At 37.8% G+C, this 27902-nt stretch overlaps 1 protein-coding gene across 1 annotated transcript in view; it reads left to right on the top strand.

The window, feature by feature from the left end:
* Window positions 1-23531, top strand: part of LOC126824026 (vesicular glutamate transporter 2) — a 121564-nt gene extending 98033 nt beyond the window's left edge. The window contains exons 10-12 of the mRNA XM_050553129.2: window positions 6727-6837; window positions 14952-15097; window positions 15293-23531. Of these exons, the coding sequence (XP_050409086.2) occupies window positions 6727-6837; window positions 14952-15097; window positions 15293-15607 (572 nt within the window). The 3' untranslated portion in view covers window positions 15608-23531. The remainder of the gene's footprint in view (window positions 1-6726; window positions 6838-14951; window positions 15098-15292) is intronic.
* The last annotated feature ends 4371 nt before the right edge of the window (window positions 23532-27902 follow it).

Raw genomic sequence — 27902 nt, 5'->3', positions numbered from 1 at the left:
TAGGACGTTAAACCCCATTTCATTTCATTTCATTTCATTTCATTTGCATTCGATATAAGTGTAGGCCGTAGCGCCGCTGTCCGGGTAAAATTTCCCCCATAGCACACTGTATGGTGTATGCCCGTTTTCATTAGCACAGCCAGTGCAAGAAAGTAGTATGTTAAACCTTATTTAGTTCTATTTCATTTTGAACAGCTAGTTTTGATTTTCTGTTCAAGGATGCCTGTGTTTGACATGGCCTTGTTTAACTCCTTATCTCCCTGAAGTAATCTGTCAGTACTAGATCTACGGTGAACGTGATTCAGTTTATAACGACTTCAGCTATTTATTTATAATGTCATTAGAAATTTAGCTTCCAGCTCCAGCTAACATCGCCATTCTTGTAGAAGTTCACATTACTCGGTTACGTCAAATGCCGATCATCATTATAAGGTGTTGCATGACATAAATACAGAGTGAATACTAAATGTACTAAAAATGAAATAGGGTTTAACGTCCTACTGTTCTGCTCCGAATAAGCTAATGGAGACGGGGATTCGCCATACAGCATGCTATGAGGGAAATTTTAACCGGAGAGCGGCACTACGGCCAACTCTTATATCGAATCCGAACTGCCAAGGGATCTTTTACGTGCACGCCAATGTATACACGGGACCTCGGTTTGTCTTTCCATTAGAACGACTATACGCTGTGCCGTGCCAGGTCCTACGCCTGTAGAAAAGGACAAGGAGGACCCCGATGAATTTTCTCGGCCATCGCAGGGATCGAACACTGACCTCAGGTTAGAGAACCAACGTCTTTCTCACTGAACCACCGCGGCTTTCAAATGTACTAAAAAGTTAAAGTAGGATTCTTAATGATTTAGAACTGAATCTACCCATTGAAGGTCTTTTTTTTCTATAAATGTTTAATTATACATTTATTCACATGACAAGCCCATAATCAACTCTCTAGACTATCGGATGGGGGGGGGGGGTGGCTGAATGGTTAGCGTGCGCGCGCTGTATCATAAAGCCTGTCATTGAGTTGACTGGCGTGGTTTCGAATCCCCGGTTGTACGTGACAAGGAGTAGGGTCGCCTGTCCAACCTCGTGGGTTTTCTCCGGGTCCAAACAGTAAACCTGGGGTTGTCTGTTTATTTTATACCCTCACCCTTTTCCTTGCCTGTTTGGATGAGATAAACCTCTTTAAAGGCCCAATATCACTATTGTTGTAACTGAATATGTCCCAATCTTTATTCTGGTCAACAAATTGCAGGTCCTTCTTTAGGCCTGAAATGTTATTCAAACTATTAATTAGACATTTATTAACATGAAAAGCCCATAATAAACTCTCGATGTCATCTTATGTGTCGGATTTTCACGCTCATGGGTGATTACATTCAAAAATGGATAACCGAGACAATGTTTTTTTTTATCGTACCGACTTTAGTAATGATGATCGAGGATAGGCCTAAAATTCAATCGCTAATATCTCGATTCAGAATGGATCAATTTGACTGAACTTTTCAGCATATTCCCTTTACATTATCTAGTTTTTAACTTTAATAGTGTGAACTGCCAGCTCTTTATCTAATCTCCCATAATGTATCTTTAATAATATAACACAAGTTACAATTTTATGAACTGTCAGCTCTTTATCTAATTTTCCATGATGCCCCTTTAATTATGTCAAAATATTATATTAAACTGCTTTTATATTTGGGTTTAATAAATCTCATAATCGATAAACATAACAAATCAATATTACCTAATCCCCGGTTTCATTGTAACGAAAATCGAAACCTAAATAATTTGGAAAATTTAATTAAATACTACCGGGGATTCTTCCTGCTGACAACAACCAATAAATAATCGGATATCCGGATATCCGTGATCTTTATGATCGATAGGAAAATTCACCTTCCTGCACTGACTACAGTTATGGCTAAAGATACGGTATCTGTAATGTCGTAAAACAAAGGGGGAAGTAACATCCATTAAAAGGGGGAACTACCTGATATTCTAAAGGAAAGCTACCGTCAATACAAAGGGAAAAGTACACTCCATTCAAAAAGAAAACTACACTCCATTTAAAGGGAAGACTACACTCCATTTAAACTACACCCCATTTAAAGAAATAACTACACCCCATTAAAAGTGTGTGTATGTGTGTGTGAGAGAGAGAGAGAGAGAGAGGGAGAGATAGAGAGAGAGAGAGAGAGAGGGGGAGGGAGAGGGGAATAGGGTTTAACGTCCACCCGATGCAAACTAGGTCATTTCGCGACTATCATATGGTTCAATTTTATTTCTATAATTCACTTGCGCGTAGAGACCTTTAGCAGTGGGGAGAAACCGGGGGAACCGGAGAAAACCCACGAGGTTGGGGATTATCAAAAAAAGAGAAATGGTTTCTCAAGGCCCATTATAAATCTCCGTTAAACAAAGTATGACTAAACCATTCATACAATAGTAGAACTAAATTTTTATTATAATTTAGTCCTGATGGGGGTTAAATGACCTAATGTCCCCTGCCACAATATGATCGCACCTGGTGTTAAATTTTTGTTGAGTTCTCAGTGAAACACAATAATCCATTTATAAAGAGTACAGTCATTGGTTGCTATACACATAACACGACATTTCGACCAGTTCTTATTGTTGTCAAGCACAAAATTTAATGTAATAAGAGAAATATGTCGGAATTTGCGTTGTGTAAACCCTATCCAGTCTGAGAACGGTTCTCAGTACGAATTACTGCGCATACGCCAAATGAACCTTGACCTTTTTCCCGCGAACTTTGACAGTAACTGTTCTGTCATCACTTCTGTTAAAATGGCTGCCCAAACTAAATCAACCTCCATAATTCTTTTCATCCAAGTACTTTGTATAGGAACTGAAATTAACTTTTCTTTGAAGAGTTCCAGATTTAGCGTGCCTGGCACGGTTCCGAGCCCGGTTATTTTAGGGTAATGCAAACGAGTCAATTACTTGAAATTTTTTGCGGCCTGCAGTACCGTGCCGAGAACGGCAAGCTTATCACGGCCAAGTGTAAACAGTGCTTATGATTGTTGTGTTTTATTGTGCTAAATCGATAAATCGCGCTATGTACAACAACCGGTGATTGCATTCCATATAAATGTTTGTTGAGTTTTATTGTGCCTAAGCGATAAAAAAAAACTTTGTCGAAACGTTGTGCAATATCAACCAGTAATTGCATTCCATATAAATGTTAGGGTTTATATTTTTTTTTTTAGTTTTATCGTGCCCAGTCGCTAAATGCAACTCAAGGACTATTATTGAGTTGTGAATGGTTCTGCTGAGTTTTCTCTTTAAACCTGATTCCATTAGTTCTGCCTCGATTCTTTGTCTTTAATTAATCTAGATCTGCTCTAGTTAATACTAATAGTTTCATTGATAAAATAAATACTTCTTTCCTTAATATTTTCTTCTTCTAAAATGGCTGATTTGGCTAAATTTTAAAGTACAAGTGTTATCAGCTGCTACAATTGCTCAAATAAAAAAATGCTGCTGAATTGCTGCTAGCAACGCTTTAAAAACTACAGGGCTTAGTTATGGACTATTAAAAAATGACGACTTGCCACAAAATTTTATAATTTTCGCAAGGTAGTTTACAGAACTGTGTCTTTTTGTGTCTCTGGGTCCCGCCTTTTTGTTGTTTACCGCCGTCGGCCATTTTTGACAAATTGAAATTTTCTTGGAGAAATCCCACGTTTCATAATCAAATATTTCTTCTAATTCAGCATTTTGTGATAAAATCCAATTCGTTACTCCTATTTCACACTCATTTTCTCTGTGTTTGAAATGGGGTTTAATGTCTACTGTTCTGCACCGACTGGGCTAATGAAGACGGGCATACACCATACAATGTGCTATGAGGGAAAAGTTTGCTCGGACAGCGGCACTACGGCCTACTCTTATATCGAATTCCAACTGTCAAGGATTCTTTTACGTGCACATAATGTGTACAATATGTACACGTACACGGGACCTCGTTTTTTTCTTCTCAAATATATTAAGAAGTGATTTTTTTAATTTTTAAAAAGAGTAAGCATATTCTACTTAGTGCATGTCACTCGTCAAAAGTTCTGTCTGATTGCCAGATGGTGTATAACCCCTGTGTAGAACTCAGTTTTTATTCTCAAATAAACCTGAAGTGAACTTTTTTAATTTAAAAAAAATGTAAGCATACTCTGCTTAGTACATGTCGCTCCATCCTGCACCACTGACAAGAGGAAACCACACCGGAAAATCTCGATGACAAACCAATGACATGATAAATTAAATGATATATCGATCCAAAAGTCGGATATAGATTCAGATTCTGATCTACTGATAGCAATGGTGGCGGCGTTATTCTGGAAATTTTGTTAATGTTTATGAATGTGAAAATAACTGATTAGTAATTAGTCTGAAAGGGTCACGTGCTTCTGTCCGACCACCAAACAATCGACCTTTATAACATTGTTCTCACATCATAAATCAATTCACACACCACGTGACATCTAAATGAGATAATACGAGACCGTGGCCATAGTTTACAGACTTTTTGATCAAGTCCGCGTATTCTTCCGTCTGCCATTGCTCCTATTTGGAACCACGAGGAAAAAAGTTGCATGAAATCACGTCGTTGAGAAGACAGAGATCTGGGACTAAGCAACATTTCGTGCTGGTATCAATAAGATCCCGTTTTTCATTTCCAGTAGCCATTCTCTAATTTAATTGAGTTGGTTTCTCATCTGTGCTTCTGGCCAATGATCGTAGATCTGACGATTCCCCCGTTCACCGACTTACAAGCTTTTCGTTTCGCTTTAGGTCCCTCTGCGTGCTTGACTTAAATCCGCTTTATTGACCATTTATTAATCGCAGTGAAGCTAATTAAAGTTGCACGAAGCAATGTCTGTACGTCCTGGGGTGTTATAGCTCTGTCTTCATCTCATTCCTACTCATTTAATGAATTTCGCCACGACAACTTCTAAGACCCGTTCTCTAACTTGCTAACTTGAAGCCATTTAATGAATTTTTCGTGGCGTTTTTCGCGTTATCTCAATCCCACTTTTTACACCAACCTTCGAGTAACCGCTGAGATAAGCTGCCTTCTATAATCACTGGCAATGACTTTTTGTTTTCTTTTCTGCTTAAAGCCAATTATAACACTATCTCATAAGACGGCCATGTAATCTCTCCCTGAACGATAAAATAATAATACGATTATGGAGGTTTCATCTTCTGATAAAACCTCCCCAACACATGATCACACCAGTTTTAATATGTTTTACTTTTGATAATATTTTACGTTTTAAAAAAAATATAATTAAAATAGACCAACTTATATCGAAAGATAGGAAGCAGTTTGGGGGTTATGAAATCAACAAATGTTTCCAATTAAATAAAGATTATACAGAAATAAGTAAATATGTTAACAATGTAACTTCCCCTAACGAGGCGTTATATCTGAGAGAGAGAGAGAGAGAGAGAGAGAAAAGGAGAGAGAGAGAGTAACATCCACTAGGTCATTATAGTTCAAGCTTATTTCAATAATTCGCTTGCGCGTAGGTGTCTTTAGCAGTGGGAGGAAACCGCGGCGGAGTCCCCCCTCCTCTCCCGAGGTGTGACAGGTGACCCTACTCCTTGTCACGTACACATGGGCATCGAAAAGGACCAGATCAAATCAAGGGGGAAAAACAAAAACTACAATGCTAAATTATTGTGTTGCTTTCCGGTCATTGATCGATTATGAAATGAAATGAAATAGGGTTTAACGTCCTATACTGTTTTGCTCCTAAACTGGGCTAATGAAGACGGACATATGCCATACAGTATGCTATGAGGGAAATTTAGCCCGCGCAGCTTTGCTACGGCCTACTCTTATATTGAATTCCAACTCACAAGGGATCTTTTACGTGCACGCCAATTTGTACACGGGACCTCGGTTTTTCGTTCCATACGAACGACCAGACAGCTGTCCTTGTCAGGCCCTCCGTCCTCCATCACTGACAAGGGGAAACCACGTCGGAAAATCTGGATGAACTTTCTCGGCCAATGCAGGGATCGAACACCCAACCTCCAGGCTAGCGGACCAGCGTCTTACCCACTTAGCCACGTGCCCCCCCCCCCTGATCGATTATAAATTAGGCATATTCAAAGTGCTATGTTGAAAAAAAGGAAGTTAGAGATCTGTTTTCTGAGAGCGAAGGAAATTGCACAGAGATTACCGTATCCCACCATTTCGTATACTGCTGTATAGAATAGAAGGCCTAGATTCTACTATATAGACTAAAATGTCCCACATGTCTTATACTGCTGTATGGAATAGTAGGCCTAGATTCTACTATATAAACTACCATAACCCACCATTTCTTATACTGCTATATATAATAGTGTGGGCTGGATGGCCGAATGGTTGGCACGTGCGCGCTGTATCATAAGGTCTGGCGTGGTTTCGATTCCCCGGTTGTACGTGACAAGGAGTATAGGGTCGCCTGTCCAACCTCGTGGGTTTTCTCCGGGTCCTCCGGTTTCCTCCCACTGTTAAAGACCTCTACGCGCAAGGGAATTATAGTAATAAGAATAAACCGTGTGTTAGTCCCGAAATGACCTAGTTTGTGTCGAGTGGACGTTAAACCCATCTCTCTCTCTCTCTCTCTCTCTCCTAGGCCTAAATTCTACTATAAACTAACAGAGTTTTAATCACCGTGACTTTATAGATACAATATTTATTTTTCAGGATTTGGAATGGAAGCAGTGTTTCTACTTGGTGTTGCGTTTGCCCGAGATACTACTACGTCGGTTGTATGTTTAACACTCGCAGTCGGATTCAGCGGTTTCGCTATTTCTGGTAAGTATATAATACATAATTATAATACTATAAGGAGAAGATCTCTGGATCTAGAACTAAATACGAAAATAACTGGCACAGGGTTCACAGAACGGCTCTGGAACTAAATACGAAAATAATTGGCCCAGTGTTCACAAACGGATATGGAACGAAATACGGGAATAACTGGCCCATAATTCACAAAACATTCTCAGACTTAAGTTAAGAATTTACTCAAAATTGTCCGCTTTATTTTAACTAAAACTAGCAGGATACCCGGCTTCGCTCGGGGGTCATAACTCCGAAACCGGAAGTGGTAGACTAACGCCACCTGGCCTATGTTACTCCCCGGTCCGAGCTACCCCTATACCCCAAATTTCAGACTCGGGGCAGACCTAATGTAGCCGCCAACCCCGAACAGAACGGCTTCGCCCGGGGGTCATAACTCCGAAACCGGAAGTGGTAGACTAGACTAACGCCACCTGGCCTATGTTACTCCCCGGTCCGAGCTACCCCTATACCCCAAATTTCAGACTCGGGGCAGACCTAGTGTAGCTTCCAACCCCGAACGGACAGACTTCGCTCGGGGGTCATAACTCCGAAACCGGAAGTGGTAGACTAACGCCACCTGGCCTATGTTACTCCCCGGTCCGAGCTACCCCTATACCCCAAATTTCAGAGTCGGGACAGACCTTGTGTAGCCGCCATCCCCGAACAGACCGGCTTCGCTCGGGGGTCATAACTCCGAAACCGGAAGTGGTAGACTAACGCCACCTGGCCTATGTTACTCCGAGCTACCCCTATACCCCAAATTTCAGACTCGGGGCAGATGTAGCCGCCAACCCCGAACAGACAGACTTCGCTCAGGGGTCATAACTCCGAAACCGGAAGTGGTAGACTAACGCCACCTGGCCTATGTTATTCCCTGGTCCGAGCTACCCCTATACCCCAAATTTCAGACTCGGGGCAGACCTAGTGTAGCCGCCAACCCCGAACAGACAGACTTCGCTCGGGGGTCATAACTCCGAAACCGGAAGTGGTAGACTAAAGCCACCTGGCCTATGTTACTCCCCGGTCCGAGCTACCCCTATACCCCAAATTTCAGAGTCGGGGCAGACCTTGTGTAGCCGCCAACCCCGAACAGACAGACAGACAGACAGACAAACGACAGTCACAAATATATATATATATAGATAGATAGATAGATAGATATAGCCCTTTAGAAAACTTTTGTTGTTTTAATGTATCTAATACATTAATAAGAAACTATGTGCAAAGTTTTGGGTTTCTGGATCAAGGATATATCTCGTAAACAGTGATTGAAAGTTGAGTAAATTCTCAACTTAAGTCTGAGAATGTTGTGTGAACTCATGGCCAGGACCCTGTTCCTCGTGATCCACTATGAGCCGAGAAAGAAGCGGGTGAAATTTTTGCATAGTCTCGGTCATCATTACTAAAATCATTAATATAACAGCATAGTCTCGATTATCCACTTTTTCTGATTTAATTGGCAATGGCCGTTAGCGGCATAATAGGAATCTAATCCAGCCAACATCGAAGGCTAGCCTTGACATCGAGAGTTTATTATGGTCTGGATAAGTTAATTAATGTCTAATTGATAATTTAGATAATATTTCAGGCCTAAAGAAAGACTTGTAATAAGCAGATTTTGCTCTTGCATAATGTATGTTTAACCAATCAAATTACTAAACTTTGGATTTTATCTTAGTTAAAATTTCGTGAAACAGGCCCCAGGTTCCCAGTTTGAATTGAAGAATCTCAGGATTTATTAAGCCTGCTTCCAACTTGTTAGTGGTGGTACGAGCGTACACGAGGGACTGACTCGTGGAATCTTGTCTAGTTGTTTGGATGGTACGAGAAACCGAGAAAGCTTTGTGAACTTGGGGCCCGGTCAGGTTTCTAAAATGTATATAGTTAGTAAACCTATGATAAAAATACATTACTTATTACAGAATAAAGTTAAAATGAAAATAACAAATCCCTAGAAACTGAAATATAAAAAGTAATTGTAACTAAAGAACTGCATGTTTTCTTTGGTATATATATCTTTGAGTTGTTAAGCTCCCAAATCAATAGAAACACGTTACTAACTTGTAAACAAACCTACCAGTTGCCTCACTACGATTACGTAAAGTTGTTTGTTCTTATTCCCTTAAACAATTGTATAGTTACTCTATTGTTTAGAAGTTTACCACTCGAACGTTAGCAATATAATACATATATTGATAGTGGGTGTATAGTGAAATGACGGGAAGTAGGACGGGGGTGGGGGATTGGGAAGGGGGGGGGTGCAGGCGTCTTTTAACTAGATTTACTTTAAGCTCATGCATCATTCGTCGTCGTTATCGTATACTCTCAGTATACAATATCTTGAACACGTATCGAAAAAAGTGAATTCGTTACAGATGTTCTAGTGTTTTCGTAATTTCGTAAATCGAAATCACCAGTGCGCCCATATGTTCTAGTGTTTTCGTTATTCCGTAAATCGAAATCACCAGTGCGCCCATATGTTCTAGTGTTTTCGTAATTCTGTAAATCGGAATCACCAGTGCGCCCATATGTTCAAGTGTTTTCGTAATTCAGTAAGTCGAAATCACCAGTGCGCTCATATGTTTTAGTATTTTCATTATTCAGTAAGTCGAAATCACCAGTGCGCCCATATGTTCTAGTGTTTTCGTAATTCAGTAAGTTGAAATCAACAGGGTGCCCATATTCCCGATGTCGCCGAGGTAAGTCAAACCGACCATGTTTATCGTAAATATTTCAAAATGGCGCTCAATATCTGACAAAAGAAAGAAGCTGATATATTAAATGCATTTTGTCCTGTAAAACATAGAACAATGGTTAGCTTCATCTGTCTTTTCTTCTACACCCAGTCACTGGTTTCAATACAATTCTCTATAAAACAAATGATGTCTGATGGGTTATTTACAAAACATTCTAGGGCAGGAAGTTCTTACGCGGCACAAAAGAGCAAGAAATCTCAGAAAATCGCAATCAATACTGGATGATAAAAAGCCGAGAATTTATTCAAACAGTGAACCCACAACGGAGATTTTTGTCAAAGACGGAAATGTACTCGAAGATTTCTAGTTTGTTAAAGCACCCACTTTTCAATAACGACTGAATGAAGTCGGGGATCTGATAACGCATTGCATGATGGGACAAGTCAATACAATATGCGTTGCACTATGGGAAAAAATCAATATGGCGGATCTAAGGGAGTTTATTGTAAGCGTTAGCGATCAATACGACGTTATATTCACTGGCTGGTAATCGGAGATTTGCTAACTACAGAACAATAGTCACGAAAAATGTTCTCTGTTGAGATTGGTGAACGTAAACAGAGTCGTGATTAGATAGAGTTCTGTTCAAACTTTGTCACGGAAAGACTTTGTTACGGGTAACAATGTACCGGTTGAAACAGTTTTCGTTTTGTCCTTGCAACACAGTTTCCTGTTAGACGACCTCATTACTAGCTAGGCCATTCCATTGACTTACACTCAGAGACCCCATCGTGACCTTTTCTATAATTTGCACAACATTTACTGTGGGGTTTATTTTAGAAAAGCTGATCCTTTCCTTAGTCTTGAGGTTTTAAAGGACCACTGACAAAGTAGCTTTGACAAACAATAGTCGGTTATAAAATACCTTAAAACGCGAAAAACAGCATACATCACGTTTCTTGAAACTTATCAAAATAGACCAACGTTCAGAGCTGTTTGGGAGGGGGGGGGGTCTTTTACTTACATCCGGTGTAGTTTAATGGTCGAGGGCGAGACGTTAAGTAATATATGCACGAGACCATTAAACAATTTAAAATATAGACAATATCCAGCACGTGCATTTCAATGAAATACGTCACGCAGGTCCAATATTTCAACTAATATTAAATAATGTACGCTTGGCACATTGCCAACATCAAAGGATGATGTCACATCTGTAAAGAGATCTTGAATAATGACCGCTGTCTATCTCTCAATAATTTTGCTTTCTGTAAACTATGGAAACCCGTTGCGACCTGTTTGAAATTTTAATTTTTCGCTCCTTCATCCTCAACTTCTATATCCTTTGCCCCTCAACTTCTCGCTGTGAAATGTTAATATAAAATGGCCGCAACAGGCTTCCATAGTACCGCTGTAAACAAACCTCATGTTAAAAAACACAACACAATTTATATGGATACAATCACTGGTTTATACACATATAGCCTGACGTTTCGACAAGTATTCTCTTATCGTTATCAAGTACTAATCATTTGTACTTGGTAACGATAAGAGAATACTTGTTGGGACGTCGTACTATATGTGTATAAACCAGTGATTGTATTCCATATAAATTGTGCTATATGTGTATAAACCAGTGATTGTATTCCATATAAATTGTGCTATATGTATATAAACCAGTGATTGTATTCCATATAAATTGTGTTGTGTTTTTTAATGTGCTCAATCACTAAATGCCACTCAAGGATTATAAACCTTATGTTAGCTAACCAATTTAAAGGGACAATAAACATTCTTGCTGGCTTGACAGCTCCAGAAAATAAGAAAATAGCCATATTCTAAGTACTAGATGTTTAAGTGTCCTACCCGTTGTGTAAATTATCCATTAAATCCTATTTTACTTGCCCAGAGGGTTCAACAATATTTTTAAATCCAAGTAACATTTGAAAAGCTTTACGTCAGGCTTTTTAAATCATTTAGTTGAATTTTTCCAATTTTTTAAATTAGGTGTGTTAAGATGAAATTTGTATCATCAATTAATTGGAATATTGTGTAATAGTACAATTTGTTGACCAGAATAAAGATTTGGACATATTATTCAGTTACAAGAATGGTATTGAGCTGGCCTTAACAAATAGATTTAGATCCTATCAATCCCCTATGTATAAGAGCCCCCCGCTGTCACCTAACTTGTCACCTTATTATTAACACTAAACACATCCATAGTTCAATTGCGAAAAAAACATGTCAAGCAGATGAAAAAAATACCCACGATCGAAACATACATGCACATTACGTTACAAATATTTAATGTTGCCTTTCCGCTTCACTGACGTCATCCATTATCTTCGCATTGAGTTGTCTAGCGCCATTAAATGCAATCTGTATGAGCGGCCATGTTACAAGCCACGCGTAATTAACCATTCCTCAAGCCTGGTTGCTACATGTAATGGAGCGTTATCTGAATCCATCAAATAATCACTTAATGTGAACATTTTAACTCATGGACGAAATCAGACTGGCATCAAGCGATATCCATAGAGATTATCAACGAATCAGAGATTGTCATAATATTTTCTTCTGTTTCATAATGTCTCACCGGTCGTCTGCTGGTCTGGCAATTGCGTAAATTAAAAAGTGAAGCGAATGAATCTAGAAGAGATAAATGTAATTTCATGAATCGTATCGACGCTAAGTGGACCTCAGAGAAAGCGCTTATCTAACTATGATATAAGTTTTACTACCATGACTCAGTGATATGACCCATTCTGAATAAGACCAACTCTGCCTCACCCACCCCCACCCCCGCAAAAAAAAAGACCTAAAAAAAATAAATAAAAAGTAAACCGAACAACCTCAAATCTAGTTCAACTGTAAATATTTATTTTCACGGATTGAAGTCTGATTTACTGCTTGGCTGTTCCTTAATGGAGAGAAAACGTCAGCTTACCGACGGGTTGTCAGTAAAACAGAGAATGCGAGAACCGAAACGAATAGCTGAACGACAGAATCCCTTCAACCGAGAAATTGCATGTCAACTTTTTACGTTATCAATTATTCTTTCGAATCGGCTTCACAGCTGGAGAGATTTTATGTCGAGATTTAATATTTCGATACAGTTATTTCAAAAGATAAAATGTAAACAGACTAATGAACCACGTGTTGTATTTTTTAATGTGTGGGTAGTTTAGACATGTTGTTTACTTCCGGTTGTCTTGACGATCGATTTTGAATAATTGAAAGATTTATTTTTCGGTACGTTTATTGATAATAGGTACACGTTGCACTATTAATGTTCAGACATTTTATTTTCTCTGGCTGTCTCGGTTAATGGAAAGAGAGAGAGCGACCGAAATGGGGTTTAAAGTCCACTTCGGGACTGTAATATGGCACGATTTTATTTCAACAATGCGCTTGCGTGTAGGAGTATTTAGTAAGGGTGGGGGTTTGGGGCGGATCACCGGATGCAGAAGCAGGCCTAGTTTTTGCTGAGTGGACGTTAAACCCCAGCGTTATACTTAAAGTTCTACACAATCATTACCTTTATTTCTAGAAACCGGGTGGGGGGGGGGGGGTAGCGTGCGCATTGGATCAATAGTCTGTTAACGAGTCAAGTGGCGTGATTTCGATTCCCCGCTTGTACTAACCAAGGGGTAGGATCGCTTGTACTAACCAAGGGGTAGGATCGCTTGTACTAACCAAGGGGTAGGATCGCTTGTACTAACCAAGGGGTAGGATCGCTTGTACTAACCAAGGGGTAGGATCGCCTGTCCAACCTCGTGGGTTTTCTTGAGATCCTCCGGTTCCCCCACTGTTAAAAGCCCCCACGCGGAAGCGAATTATTGAAATAAAACTGAACCATATGTTAGTCCCAACTGTAGTGCAAAAGTAATTAATATTCTTTCTCGTTTCCCCCTTTGAAACAGAAATTTGGAGAAAGGGTAGATCCGGGTAAAGAGACGAAATGAAATGAAATGGGGTTTAACGTCCTACTGTTCTGCTCCGAACTGAGCTAATACAGTATGCTATGAGGGACAGCGGCACTACGGCCTACTCTTATATCAAATTCCAACTGTCAAGGGATCTTTTACGTGCACGCCCATGTGTACACAGGGCCTCGGTTTTCCATCCCATCCGAGCGACTAGACAGCGAGCCATCGACTTACCCACCGTGACCCCCATAAAGAGACAAGAGTTAACATTCACATTAGAGTCAATGGTTTACGGTGGCCAAATCTTAGAAAGATTTCAACATTTTTATTTTTGTGTAATTGCTTACACGAACCTAATCGGTCTCCATATAAGGGAATTAAGAGATTGGCTGTCTTAAGTCAAGAACGCGAGAACTCGAAGGACTACTTGATCGCGTCTCGAACCGGTAGCGGTCTGGATACAAATCCTTCTCTATGACCCTTACACCAAATCCCTCTTTATAGTAGCTGTATTGTGGGCGTCTAAAATACCTTTAATCTGACAATACCTTATACAAGTGATCAGCTTAACGCATCAAGTATGGAGTTACGAGATTAAGAACTTGATATTATTTAGTAGATAGAATGGTTGTGGATATTTTCTTAAGAAGATTTAAAGCTCAGTAGAATCCATTAACAGTTTGTTTTGATGTTTGCAATGTATGTATTGTGTTTCCTGCTGTGTTGGTATAATGATTATAAAAGTGGCTTTGAACCTTAAACATACATTTAATGCAAGAGCTAAATCTGCCAATTGCACGCCTTTCTTTAGGCCAGAAATGTTATCTAAATTATTAATTATACATTAATTAACTTATCCAGACCATAATCAACTCTTGATGTCATCGCTAGTGTCCTATATTTACTAGATTAGGATCCGATCTGCTGCTTAACGCTCATTGATAATTAAATCAAAAAATGGATAATCGGTACTATGTTTTTTGTCGTACCGACTTTAGTAATGATGATCGAGGCTAGGCCGAAAATTCAATCGCTAAAACCTCGGTTCAGAGTGGACCAATTTGACTGGAATTTTCAGCAAATTCCCATTACATTATCTATTTTTTAACTATTATAGTGATAACTGTCAGCTCTTTATCTAATCTCCCATAATGTATCTTTCACTGTATGTAGTTACTCTCGTTTCTCAGGGAGCCACGGTGGCTAAGTGGTTAAGACGCTGTATACATTGGAATGCACGTAAAAGATCCCTTGGCAGTTGGAATTCGATATAAGAGTAGGCGATAGTGCCGCTGCCCGGGCAAAACTTCCCTCATAGCACACTGTGTGGCGTATGCCCGTCTTCATTAGCCCAGTACAGGAGTAGAACAGTAGGACGTTAAACCCGATTTCATTTCATTTCATTTTGAACCTCCATATGCCAGTATATTAATGTTTATAATTCGATGTTTTTCAGGATTTAATGTAAACCATCTAGATATTGCACCTCGGTATGCTAGTATATTAATGGGACTGTCTAATAGTGTTGGTACACTGTCCGGTATGCTGTGCCCTATTGTTGTACAAAGTATTACTAAAGGCCAAGAGCGAGATTTTGAAACTGTAAGTACTGTTTGGTGAAATTTATCTGAAAAGGGTTGAATTTTGTAATTATTTTGCAGGATATGTTGAATATTAAAATACTAAATCGATAAATAAATTAATGCTTATCATTTTGCCAAGGTTTCAAAGATTTTCAAATTGGCAAAAATAAACGTTCAAATTAAATTTTTAAAATGCCCCTGTTCTTCATTACAGGCGACAAGAGAGTGGCAGTATGTTTTTCTAATTGCCAGCATGATCCATTTCACTGGAGTCGTATTCTACGCCATATTCGCTTCCGGTGAGAAGCAGCCCTGGGCGGATCCGCCTGCTGAAGAAACATGGCGCCCTGAACAAATTCTTCATCCCGACAGCAACAATTTCACCTACAAAAAGTACGGAGCCATGCAAAATGAATCAATCGATTACAACACATCGCCCAACCAATCGCCTGTTTACGAAACTAGGGAAGAATTGGTCCAGAAGGAATCTAAAGATAGCTACATGAAAGATGGCGGTGGAGATTTTTGAGATTAATTTACTATTCTAGGCATTTAAAAATATATCTGAAATTATCGTTTGTGTTTACTGACATATCTTATAAACAAATCTGATCTCATTCGAATACATTGCTGAACAAATCATATTGACACGATGGCTTATAATATATTATTACAATTTACAAAATTCCAGTATGGACGAAATCCATGAAAGTTTACTGGTATACGGGCCAATCATTAACATCGATAGAAAAATATGGAAGGGGTTAATCGGGTGTTTGATTTTTTATTATTATTATTCAACTCTCTTCGAATTAAGCGGGGTGGGTTCGAGTGGGCTATCGTTTGCGCTTTATATCAGAAGGACTGTCATTGACTCAAGCAGCGTTGTCGTACGTGACAAGGAGTAGGATCGTCTGGCCCATCTCGTGGGTTTTCTCGGGGTCTCCAACGCTCATCCGAATTATTGAAATAATTTCGTAGCCTACACTGTGTTAGCCCCGGAACTTGAATGAGCAGAATCAAACTATGGATCGTGGAATCAACCTATTTGGCTACACCAGACCACCATAATGATTGTCAAAGGGTAAGGGGCCTACACAGTAAAATAATCGAGCATTTAACGCACCCGAGGAGTGAAATTATTAATAAATTGTTTGGATGACCCTTAATATCAAACACTTAATTTACCATTCTTAATTTTATGTCCCGAAAAGTTTTTGTTTGAAGTCGGCGGTGTTTCGATCATTCGATTGATTGATATACAGGGCTGCTTATTGTTGTGAATTATGACAAAGACTATATGGATAGATTCAGAGCGGTTTCGAATACGATTTTCTGATATATATGAAAATCGTCGTAGCGGAAGGTCATGCTCATGGGAAATTGTTCAAAATCAGAAAAGAAACGAAATTGTAAATTTTTCTTAATAATATTGATATACCCGCCGTTTAAAGGATGTTTTTTTTTCTAAATTTAAACAGTTTTTGATGTATGAACAAAAGTCTGCTGAATAAAACAAAAAAAATAATTCGTGGACCCAAAAGGCCACGTCTTGGGCCGGGTTCAAGACCAGTACAAGTAATAATCGATGACCTTCAGTAGGCATGTGTAGGTTACACTACATTAGCAGATTGAAACTTACCACAAACGCATGATGTATTAGAATAGAATTAGATTTTCTTTACGGAGCTTTTGTGATCGTCGTAGATGGCTAGAAGATTGCATTACATTTTCTTTTTAAATCCATTAACCCCACGCTGTCTATTGAACGAGAAATGCTATACTGGATAAATCTTATTTCCCTGTGTACTATTCGCGGACAAACAAGATTACCAAGACCAATCGACAATTTCCTTAACTGAATTTCGCCAACAGTATCTTTCCCAATCAAACTTTTGTATACAGCCGTGGGGGTCACGTGACCGATAATTGCAGACGTAACGTATTAATGGCGGGAAAAGGGATCAGGTGGCCTTCTCGAGCGAGTTTTTCTTAATAATGTCGCTTTTATTGAATAGTTTCGTATCACTGTACGTTACAGAACTTAGTAATCATCCCGATAATTTGATTTACTGCGATCCGCACTCTTAATGTTCACGGCTCGCACTGACATGAAGATAATCTTCTGTAAGGTATTCCGCCATCTTGGTTCGTCTGGCTTCTATGCCTGTCAAATAAACGTTTCTTTAAGAAATATAGGAGTCGTATGTTAAGACGAAAAAATATGTGCCATTAACTTTATTGTACTGATGCTGGATGTGTTTGAATCTGTCCTGAACAACAATATTTTAAAATTATACAAAGCACCATTGATATTATTCATTGGGCGATGTATATTAAAGTGTTTATATAAGGCCAAAAAAACAATGCCTGTGATTGTGGTTAAAGGGTCGGACGGGCAGTCGGTCGGAAAATCTTTTACTTGTGGGTTTGTTTTCGAGGGTTTTGTAGTGTAAATGAAATTAATTAATTTTAATAACCCACATTGATACTAGCTAAAAGCCCTAGTCGTGTAATTTTAAATACTTTTATTATTTTTTCCCCTAGTAATAGTATTTATTGCTTGATTACTGAATAAGGCTCTTGAAGCAATGCCGATTCACGCTGTAGCTAGTTAATACGGAAATTTCCGTGTTGGAATTTGTCTGAAGAAAATCTCGCCAAGACGATTTATGGCACCTGGGAAAAAAAGGAATACATGTATAGTTAGGGTCGCGTCACCGTTAACACAGGTAATTGACATTTTTTATTTTATTTTATTTTATTTTATTCTTTTTTTTTTTTTTTTGGCCTTATCTAATACTTTGTGTTATGTTCTGGGCCCTGTTTCTCGAAATCTTAACTAAACATAAACTCCAAATTTTAGTAGATACTTCAATCTAATATCAAATCAAATTACTAAAATTCGGATTTTATCTTAGTTAAAATTTTTGAAACAGGCCCCAGGAGGTTATTGCTGGACACGTGATTAGCGTTGTATATTGATATCTCGATTTGTTTATGTATATATATTTAAATTATTTATGGAGATGTAAATAGGGTAAATAGATATAGCCTAGTAGGGGTTGTAATCTAATCCCTTTAAAGTATCTGTACGTCATTTAAGGGTTTGTTAATCTCTTGCAAACTACAATATTGTAAAAGTAGAATAAATGGTTCAATCCCTTTAGTATTAATAAAGGAAATGACTCAAAATGGGGTTTAACGCCCCACTGCTCTGCTCTGACTGGGCTAATGAAGACGGGCATCCGCGATACAGTGTGCTATGAGGGAAATTTTGCCCGGACAACGGCACTACGGCCTACTCTTATATCGAATTCCATCTGTGTCTGTATATATTACTTTAAAATGTGTATAACCCATTACAATGTAGAATGGACATATTATAAGCCATTTATAACTATATATATAAAAACATATATATAACATTCAAATGTGTATAAATCATTACTTACAATATATACTATACTTATTTTAAAATACATATTAAAATTGTATATTTTAAAGGCACTTTCAGAAAATGTAAATGTGCCATTGAAAGAAACAGAAAATTGTTATTTTCGATCGCATCTCCCTTCGTTTGTTCTGCTTCTTCGGTAACGTGCAGGAAAACACTCCCTCCTTACCCAAAGCAGGACCCCCCCCCCCCCAAAAAAAAAAGCAGGATCCCTAGCCCTTTCTTATACATAAATTGTTGTACATTTTTGTTTTTGAAAACGTTTCGCTGGTTTTAAGACAGCATTGAAAACTCGTCTTTTTACCAATTTAACTGTGCTATTACGCAAACTGTGAGAGTTTTGTAAAGCGCTTAGAAATGACTTTTGGACATAATGTAGGGCTTTAGAAAACAATTATATAATTGATTGATTCTAATCTATTCTAAGTGAGTTTAATGCCCGACAAACAACACCTTCATTATTTTAATATCAAATTAATGTGAAAATTGAATATCACAATAGATTTAATCACAGATGAAATTGATTCATGAATAAAAATTTGAAAATATTGATTTCGTTAATTGCTATTGGTAATATTTAGCCGTTTGTTTTACACGCATGTGATGTGTGCTTCGTAAAGGATTCCTGCTACTTTCAGTTTCTCAATTTATTATAGTTTAACAATTGTATTAAATGGTTATAAAATTGTTGATTTTTGTGAACGATTTGTTTCTTAAATTTGTGAATTACTAATTTGTGAATTTTTAAATTGTGAGTTACTAATTTGTGAACTTTTATTTTGCGAATCATTAAATTGTGAGTTACTAAATTGTGAATTATTGAATTGTTAATTATTAAATTGTGAATTATAAATTTGTGAATTATTAAAATGTGAAATATTAAAATGTGAATTATTAAAATGTGAATTATTAAATCTGATATGGGTTGATTTTTAAATTGTGATTTATATATTGTGAACTATGGAATGATATTTCCTAGGTTGATTGATCAAGGGGGAAAATGAACATTTGTGATAAATTCAATCAAACGCGTTCTCACTATAAAGATTTTTTTCTCCTAAGACAATCTTCCCGCTTATTTCAAATGAAAATTACATACATAGATTGTTGATGCACCGTCACTGACTATGGAATACAATTGCTGAATTGCTGACTATGGAATACAATTGCTGACTATTGAATACGGAATACAATTGCTGACTATGGAATATACAATTACTGTTTATTACTGACGAAATGTTTTCACTGATTGATTGATGAACACTATAGTACCCTGGGTGATAAATCGTAATGGTAATGTGAACTGTGAAAATTTTCCATTTAAATTGGCATTGCCTGGTATGCGACGGTTATTAATGTGGCAATAGTACATTAATGTGCACAGGATATTTGTACAAATGTAAGCTTAAAATTATTTCAAGATAATTGTGTCGCAATCTGTCTGTCATGCGTAATGAGACTGCATTGGCAATGGGGCACATTTTAATACAAAAAAATTAAAGCAAGAATATATTTGTATGGTCTAAAATGTGTGTTGCAAAACATATGTGCGTAAAATTAATTTCTCAATAAATATTATTTGTTTTGTTTTCTAAAAAAATATTAAACCGTTTTAAAAAAATATAAAAATGAAAGTAGAATAGATGCCAACTGTTATTGTGCGTACTTGGTTCAGGAACTTTTTTGTGTTTTTGATCTTGGACCAGTATTTAATTGATTGCTGAATCTTAAGTGTTTTTTTATGAATCCTCCAAAAACACAACAATAAACAAAAATTCCCCCCAAATACGAAACCTTAAAGCTGTATCTCGAATACGAAATCTTAACTCTCTCCACATTCGTGTGTCCAAATGTTCTGCAAGATGGCGCCTGGTTGAGGGGCATTCCTATTTCTATATAGCCATTACTTGAGGCTTTAGACACGGGGGGGGGGGGGGTAGCTACGCAGCTCTTGGTCGCGAAAATGGAGATTTTCTTCTTCTTCTTTTGCACGAGGGGCTTAGTTCTTTGGAAAAACTCCCACGACTACGCCAATTCAAGTACAATCGTCATGAAACATGGCATGACACTAATTTTGATATGACGTCACAATTCCAAGATGGTGGGGACAACGTTCCTGGTCCATATAAAACTATTGTTTTTGTTTTATCATATTATGTGTGATTCATTATAAATCTAATTGGTTTTAATTGAATACAATCAGTCGTTGTGTCATATACAATTATATGTGGTAGTGTAGATATATATAATATATAATATAGTCTCTAAAGATTTTTAATTGTTGATTCGTTTGATTGTTGATAGTTGAATCATAAAGCGAAATATAATGTTATATATTATTTAGTGAAATATGATTGTTAATTATTATTTATTAATAAATAATTCGGTATTCATTACCAATGTTACATATTGTTTTTTGTGAGATTGTTACTGGAGTTTTCAATTTGTAGAGTGAATAATATATAATTAGAAGTAGGATGCAATTTGTTCCATGACATATGAAGCGAAAAATAACTGTGTTAGTTTAATGATTTTTATCTAGATTAAAGCTTGGTACGTCGATAGACAAGTCGGATTCAATTTCTAAATGGATTCATTAATTAGTGTTTGTTCTGTCATGGCGAGTAGGGAGGGGATGGTAGTATATTTAATGGGCCAGCCAACCTCTGCAGGCCACTGTTGTTATATAGACCAAAGCGCAGTGCTTGAACAAACCGAACTTTTTCCTTTCGACGAGATTTACTTTGGGCATTCCCCTGCAAAGACACTATGTCTTAAAAGACAAATCCAACTGGATCAAGCCTTTCTCCTATGGTTGTCTAGTCCTTCGGATGAGACGAAAAAACCGAGGTCCCGTGTATACATTGGAATGCACGTAAAGGATCCCTTGGCAGTTGGAATTCGATATAAGAGTAGGCGATAGTGCCGCTGCCCGGGCAAAATTTCCCTCATAGCACACTGTATGGCGTACGCCCGTCTTCATTAGCCCAGTATAGGAGCAGAGCAGTAGGACGTTAAACCCCATTTCATTTCATTTCCTTTTCGCTTCCTCTATCACCTATGGTGGCAGTGGAGAGAGAGAGAGGGAGAGAGAGAGAGAGATGGGGTTTACCGTCCACTCGACACAAACTAGGTCATTTCGGGACTAACACATGGTTCAATTTTATTTCAATCATTCGCTTGCGCGTAGGGGTCTTTAGTAGTGGGAGGAATCCGGGGGACCCGGAGAAAACCCACAAGGTTGGACAGGCGACCCTACTCCTTGTCACGTACAATTGGGGAATCGAAACCCCGCCAGTTGATTCAATCACAGACCTTATGATACAGCGCGCGTGCTAACCATTCGGCCATCCAACCCCCTGGTGGAAGTGGACGTAAAACTGTAGGAACGAACGAACGAACGCTTAAACAAAGCACAGGGGTGTAACACAGGAGTGTAAGTGTTACTGAAACTGTCATAGACTGTTTACTTAAGAAACATTCGGACCGGAACCGGATACACTTGGAAAACATTCAATGCGCATGTCAGCATAGTCAGTTATGTCCCCTGTACCAAATCTCGCTTTAGCTAATTAATTCTCACACATGTTGATTTTTAACAAAATGAATCAAATATTCATACAATTCGAATTTCACATGAAACGAAATTTTTTGCATTACTTGATAGGCTTAATTATGAAGGTTTCATATTTGACAACAATCGGATTTGCTTTACTCAGGCAAGGCCTGTTGCATATTAATACGTTAATGTTTTTAATTTCATCTTCCTCCAAAGAACTGTATTTTATGATAAAAAAATATGTTGTCCGAATTACAAAATAGAGGGGAAAAATAATTATTTCGGAGAAACCCATCTTTAATTTTTGTTTTGTGTTGCTAAATTGTTTGTTATTACATTATTGACCAATCTTATTAAAATGCAGATCTATATTTCGTTTAGTTTTTTTATACTGTCGATGGCCTACACTACATGAAGATCTGACAAGTTGTATTCGAAGATAGTGTCAGACGTCGTACAAGCAACTCTTAACCCCATGACGTCAGACATTGATTAATCAATCAGCGTTGGCGTTTTTAGTGGTTTACCCACAGTTCCGTGCATGGCACGCCAAGAAGTCGCCGTAACAGACTGTTTCATTGGCTTATCCCTCCCTTCAGCCAAAACGCCGGTATTATAAGAACTCTGCCAGATCCTAGTGTAGTAATGACAAGTAAAACGAAATTTTGAACTATAAAAAACGAAACGAAATACGATCTGTGTTTTAATCAGATTGATTATTGAGATTCCATAGGACGTTTGGGAACCTTAACAGAACGTGCTATTGTCCGCCATTTTACGTGCTATATAAGGTCATATTACACGTAGTGACGTGGAAGAGGTGGATATGACGTCATAAACGGTTGTGTTATTTTTCAGTGTCTTATCAAGTTAAGCTGAGTTTTAACTCGATACCCAAATTGAAATTATTACGAGTGTTTATCAATGTATAGATGTATATTGAATTCAATATTTAAAAAAAAGGGGGTTACCAGTATTTATCAATATATACGTGTATGAAAAGTTAAAGATAACTACTCTTAGTTATTAAATACTCAAAAATATAAAAGTTTTTGAAAAAAGAACTACATCATTTGTTGATTACTAGCACTTTCGCTTATTTTATTAAGCTTTTCGGGTGAACAACATTCAGATAATACAACAATGACTATGACGTGTTTGACCTTGGACTATTACGTTACTATGTCACTATGACGTCATAGTCATTTTTGTATTATCTGAATGTTGTTTACCTGAAGAGCTAGTAATCGACAAATAATGAAGTTCTTTTTTTTCAAAAACTTTTATATTTTTGTGTATATACATGTATATTGAATTCACTATTTTAAAAAAAAGGAGTTTTGACTGTTAGGTGAAGTCATATTAAGGTTTTCTCTCATCAGTATTTAGATCATGATGTGTGTATATCACATGATATTACAATAAAAATCAATTTCTTATAAACTCTCGTTCTGTGATTTTTTTTAAGATTATGCTTACAATCAAGCGCCTATTATACCGTCCAGGGCACTTATTCACGATAACTTAAACTAAGTTACAACCGAAATTTTAAGAAATACTGCAACTTCATTGGATATATGCAAATTGATTTTACTGGTCAGCCAATCGAATTGCAGTATTTCTTAAAATTTCGATTGTATCTTAGTTTAAGTTTTCGTGAATAAGGGCCCTGACGCTTATTTTAAAACCGGTTCAAAATCACCTGGGTTTTTAAGGCAGGGTCGTGTTGTGTTCACACGTACTATAAGCCAAGCCAGTTTAACTATTCTGACCTCTACGGTCGGCGGTTATAGATAACTACGCATGGGTAGCTTCATATTCTTTATTCGGTTATCGCACGCTTTCGATAACAATGGCACTGCATGGCGCCGCCATTTGCCCAGGAATGTAAAATACTGCGCATGCCCAAAGCGAGCTGAAGCCTGGGATTTTAAGCCAACCTGTTCAGACGGTCAAGATGAACCAGTTAAAATAAAAAGGCTTGTCGAAGACAGGTCGCGAGCTGGGGTTTCTAAACTGGTTTATTTGCCCCACATTTGCGTTCAGACAACAAAATTAAACTGGTTTAACGATCCCCGGGGTTTTAAACCAGTTCAACTTAAGCGTCTGAATGGGCGAAATTTTAAATTAAAATATTTTAAGATTTGTTCTTTTTCATTGGTTAAAGAGCTAGTATTTGTACTAGGATTTTAATTCTTAGCCAATGAAAATGCTGAATTGTTGAAATATATTTTAGTTTAAGATCTCGTGAATAAGGTCCCAGGATTAGGAGCACTGGGCTCCTAACTGCCGGCCAACATATGCTTTCCCCATTTCCGTTGGATTAAAATCTTTCGACCATATATGGAGCAACATGTGGCTACGTCTTGCTCAAAAACCATACATGAGGTTAAGCGTGGAATTCTTGAGCTTTATGCTGGGGGTGGGGGGGGGGGCGAATGGTTAGCGTGTGCGCGCTGTATCATAAGGTCTGCCATTGTGTCAACTGACGTGGTTTCGTTTCTATGGTTGTAAGTGACAAGGAGTATGGTCGCCTGTCTAACCTCGTGGGTTTTCTCCGAGTCCTCCTGTTTCCTCCCACTGCTAAAGATCCAAAGCGCAAGTGATTTATTGAAATAAAATTGAACCATATGTTAGTCCCAAAATGACCTAGTTTGTGTCGAGTGGACGTTAAACCCCATTTCTCTTTCTCTCCCCGTATATATCAACATAACCAAACTCTTAACTATATCATGCCTCTAAGGGTGCCGGAAAATCCGCTGGTCAGTGGGAACGGGACGGGGGCTCTACGGTCGTGGTTGAGTATGTCCCAGGATCCTCCACCGCGAAAATCTGTGAAATTCTGTTGCAGAGACGATGAAATCTGACTTTTTTTTCCGATCAGCATTTAAACTCCATCAGACCAGAACGCAACTCCGACAAGTAGAAACATGGACTGATTTGGTGCACTGTGACGTATTTACAGAAACGATATATTTAATCCAGGGTTTCATCTGAAAGAGTGATACGTTGAACCATCTCAGCCCTGAAGGCGTGAAAATATATATATTGCTGAAATACATCGTAAGTGACAGTCGGCAAAACTGAACGGGCTTCTCAATAATAACATTTATTTTGTCCTCAGTTAGGTCTTCCATAGGAAAACAGAGTTTCGTGGTTGCAGATGGAAAAATTACATAAGAATTAGTATCTTAATTCTTGGAGTCAGACAGTTCTATGTCTTAAGCAGGTGGAGATAGAGCGGTCTGGTTCTCTCATCAGATTGACGACTAGAACAATATCAGGATGCACAGAAAAAATCGGATTAAAAAACAGATCCTATTTCGTTTCGTTTTTATAGTTCAAAATTTCGTTTTTCTTGTCTTTACTACACTAGGATCTGGAAGAGTTGTTCTCATTGACGTGTTCTGGCTGATGTGAGGGATTAGCCAATGAAACGACCTGTTACGGCCAGCTCTTGACCTTTTGGTGCACGAAACATTGGGTAAACCACTAGAAACGTCAACACTGATTGATTATTTAAAGTCTGACGTCATAGGGTCAAAAGCCGCTCGTTTGACCCCCTGACATGAACTCCCACTATAACTTGTCAGATCTTCATGTAGTTTTGGCCATCGAAAGTATAAAAAAACGAAACGAAATATAGATCTGTATTTTAATCAGATTGGCCCAGAAAAAATGAATTCACAATTTAAAGTGGAATAATCCCAAAACTATATCATTACCATTTCACCTGTCGTACAAAATGGATGTTTGACATCTTCACTCTAAATTGTAGGTCCACCGTTCAAATAATGTGAACGTAGTACGGGTTATAAAAAGGCAGTGTGAAGGTAGCTAGATTTTCGTTTCTTGATATTGGTGAATATCCAAAAAACGAGCTACTCGTTTTTCGATATTGGCGAATAACGAAAAACAAGTAGCTTGGGTTTTTTTTTATATATTGGCGAATTACTCGTTTTCCGATATTCAAACCTGAATTTCAAAAAAGCAGATTTGATGGATGTATATCTACAGATTGTCTCCAAAACACATTTGATTAAAGAAGTTTTCTTAAACGAACTAAAGATATCATAAAAGAGTATGTCTGAGCAGTGGATTCACATAAAAATACTCTTTCTCCTTATTTTTTCATATTCAAACTTGAATCTAAAAAAGGCAGATTTAATGGATTATATTTACAGAAAGTCTCTAAAACACATTTGATAACAAAAAGTTTCTAAAGACCATGCCTAAGCAGTGGGTTCACTCAAAAAATACAGATTCTCCTTCCTTTTGATATTGACGAATGCATGGCTCACACTGGCTTTCAATATTTCTTCCGCCAAATTGGATGATAATTTTTATATACAAAAATATTCATTTTTTACCCCGCCAACTGGAATATTTTATCTGCCCATAAATGTGTGATAAAAAAGACAACGTGCAATAAATTTATTTCCCATGTAGGCCTATTATAAAACAATTACTGATATGTATGTAATTACGATATACAACAACTGAAAAAAATTGTCTTTACATAATACATTAGCCCAGTTTTGACATGATTTACTAAGATCAATTTTTGTTTTCGTGACTTTAGTCTATTTGCACACTGTATTGTACAATATATTTTCTTTATTTACACGTTATTGATTGTTTGAGTGTACAATAGAATGATATAAATTTCAATTTTATTTGTAAGAAGGGGATCACGCGGCTAAGTGGGTAAGACGCTGGGTCGCTAGCCTGGAGGTCGGGTGTTCGATCCCTGCATTGGCCGAGAAAGTTCATCCAGATTTTCCGGCGTGGTTCCCCCTTGTCAGTGATGCAGGACGGGGGGGCCTGACAAGGACAGCTGTCTAGTCCTTCGGATGAGACGAAAAACCGAGGGCCCGTGTATACATTGGAATGCACGTAAAAGTTGGAATTCGATATAAGAGTAGGCGATAGTGTCGCTGCCCGGGCAAAATTTCCCTCATAGCACACTGTATGGCGTATGCCCGTCTTCATTAGCCCGGGTTAGGAGCAGAACAGTAGGACGTTAAACCCCATTTCATTTCATTTCATTTCTATTTTGCCAGCCGTATCCTCCGGTTTCCTCCCACTGCTAAAGACCCCTACGCGCAAGCGAATTATTGAAATAAAATTAAACCATATGTTAGTCCCGAAATGACCTAGTTTGTGTCGTGTGGATGTTAAACCTCATTTCTCAATCCTCATTTTGGTATTTTTACTTCGTTTTAGAAATCTTGATTAAAACTGCACTTTCTCTTTGTTTTTTTGTTTTTTTTTAATATTAGATAATGACGAAAAATTAGATACTCTTTTTCGATATTCGGACTTTAATCACAAGTCTAGGATTATATCAGGCACTGATATACATCCATCAAATCTGCTTTTTTGAGATTTAAGTTTAAATATCGAAAAACGAATAACTCGTTACTCTTTTTCCGATATTCGCCAATATCATAAAAACAATGAGAAAGAATATTTTTTATGTGAATCCACTGCCCAGGCATCCTCATTTATAATATCTTTAGTTCGTTTTAGATAACTTATTTAATCAAATCTGTTTTTGAGACATGTTGTAGCTATACATCCATCAAATCTGCTTTTTGGGATTCAATATCGAAAAATGAGATATTCATTTTTCGGTATTGACCAATATCGAAAAACGGAAATCGAGCTAACTTCACACTGCCTGTAAAAAAAGGTCAAACCATGTTTTGCCGGACCGAGAGGTCACATCACACCCACCTGAGTTTATGGTTATGATATAGGTACTATACTTTTTCAATCATTCCAATTTAAAATAGTGTCTTTCTT

The sequence above is a fragment of the Patella vulgata genome, chromosome 6 (genome assembly GCF_932274485.2).
Source record: "Patella vulgata chromosome 6, xgPatVulg1.2, whole genome shotgun sequence".
Taxonomy (NCBI): Eukaryota; Metazoa; Mollusca; class Gastropoda; family Patellidae; genus Patella; species Patella vulgata.
The sequence above is the reverse complement of the archived record's forward strand: the minus strand, read 5'-3'. Positions and strand labels throughout refer to the sequence as shown.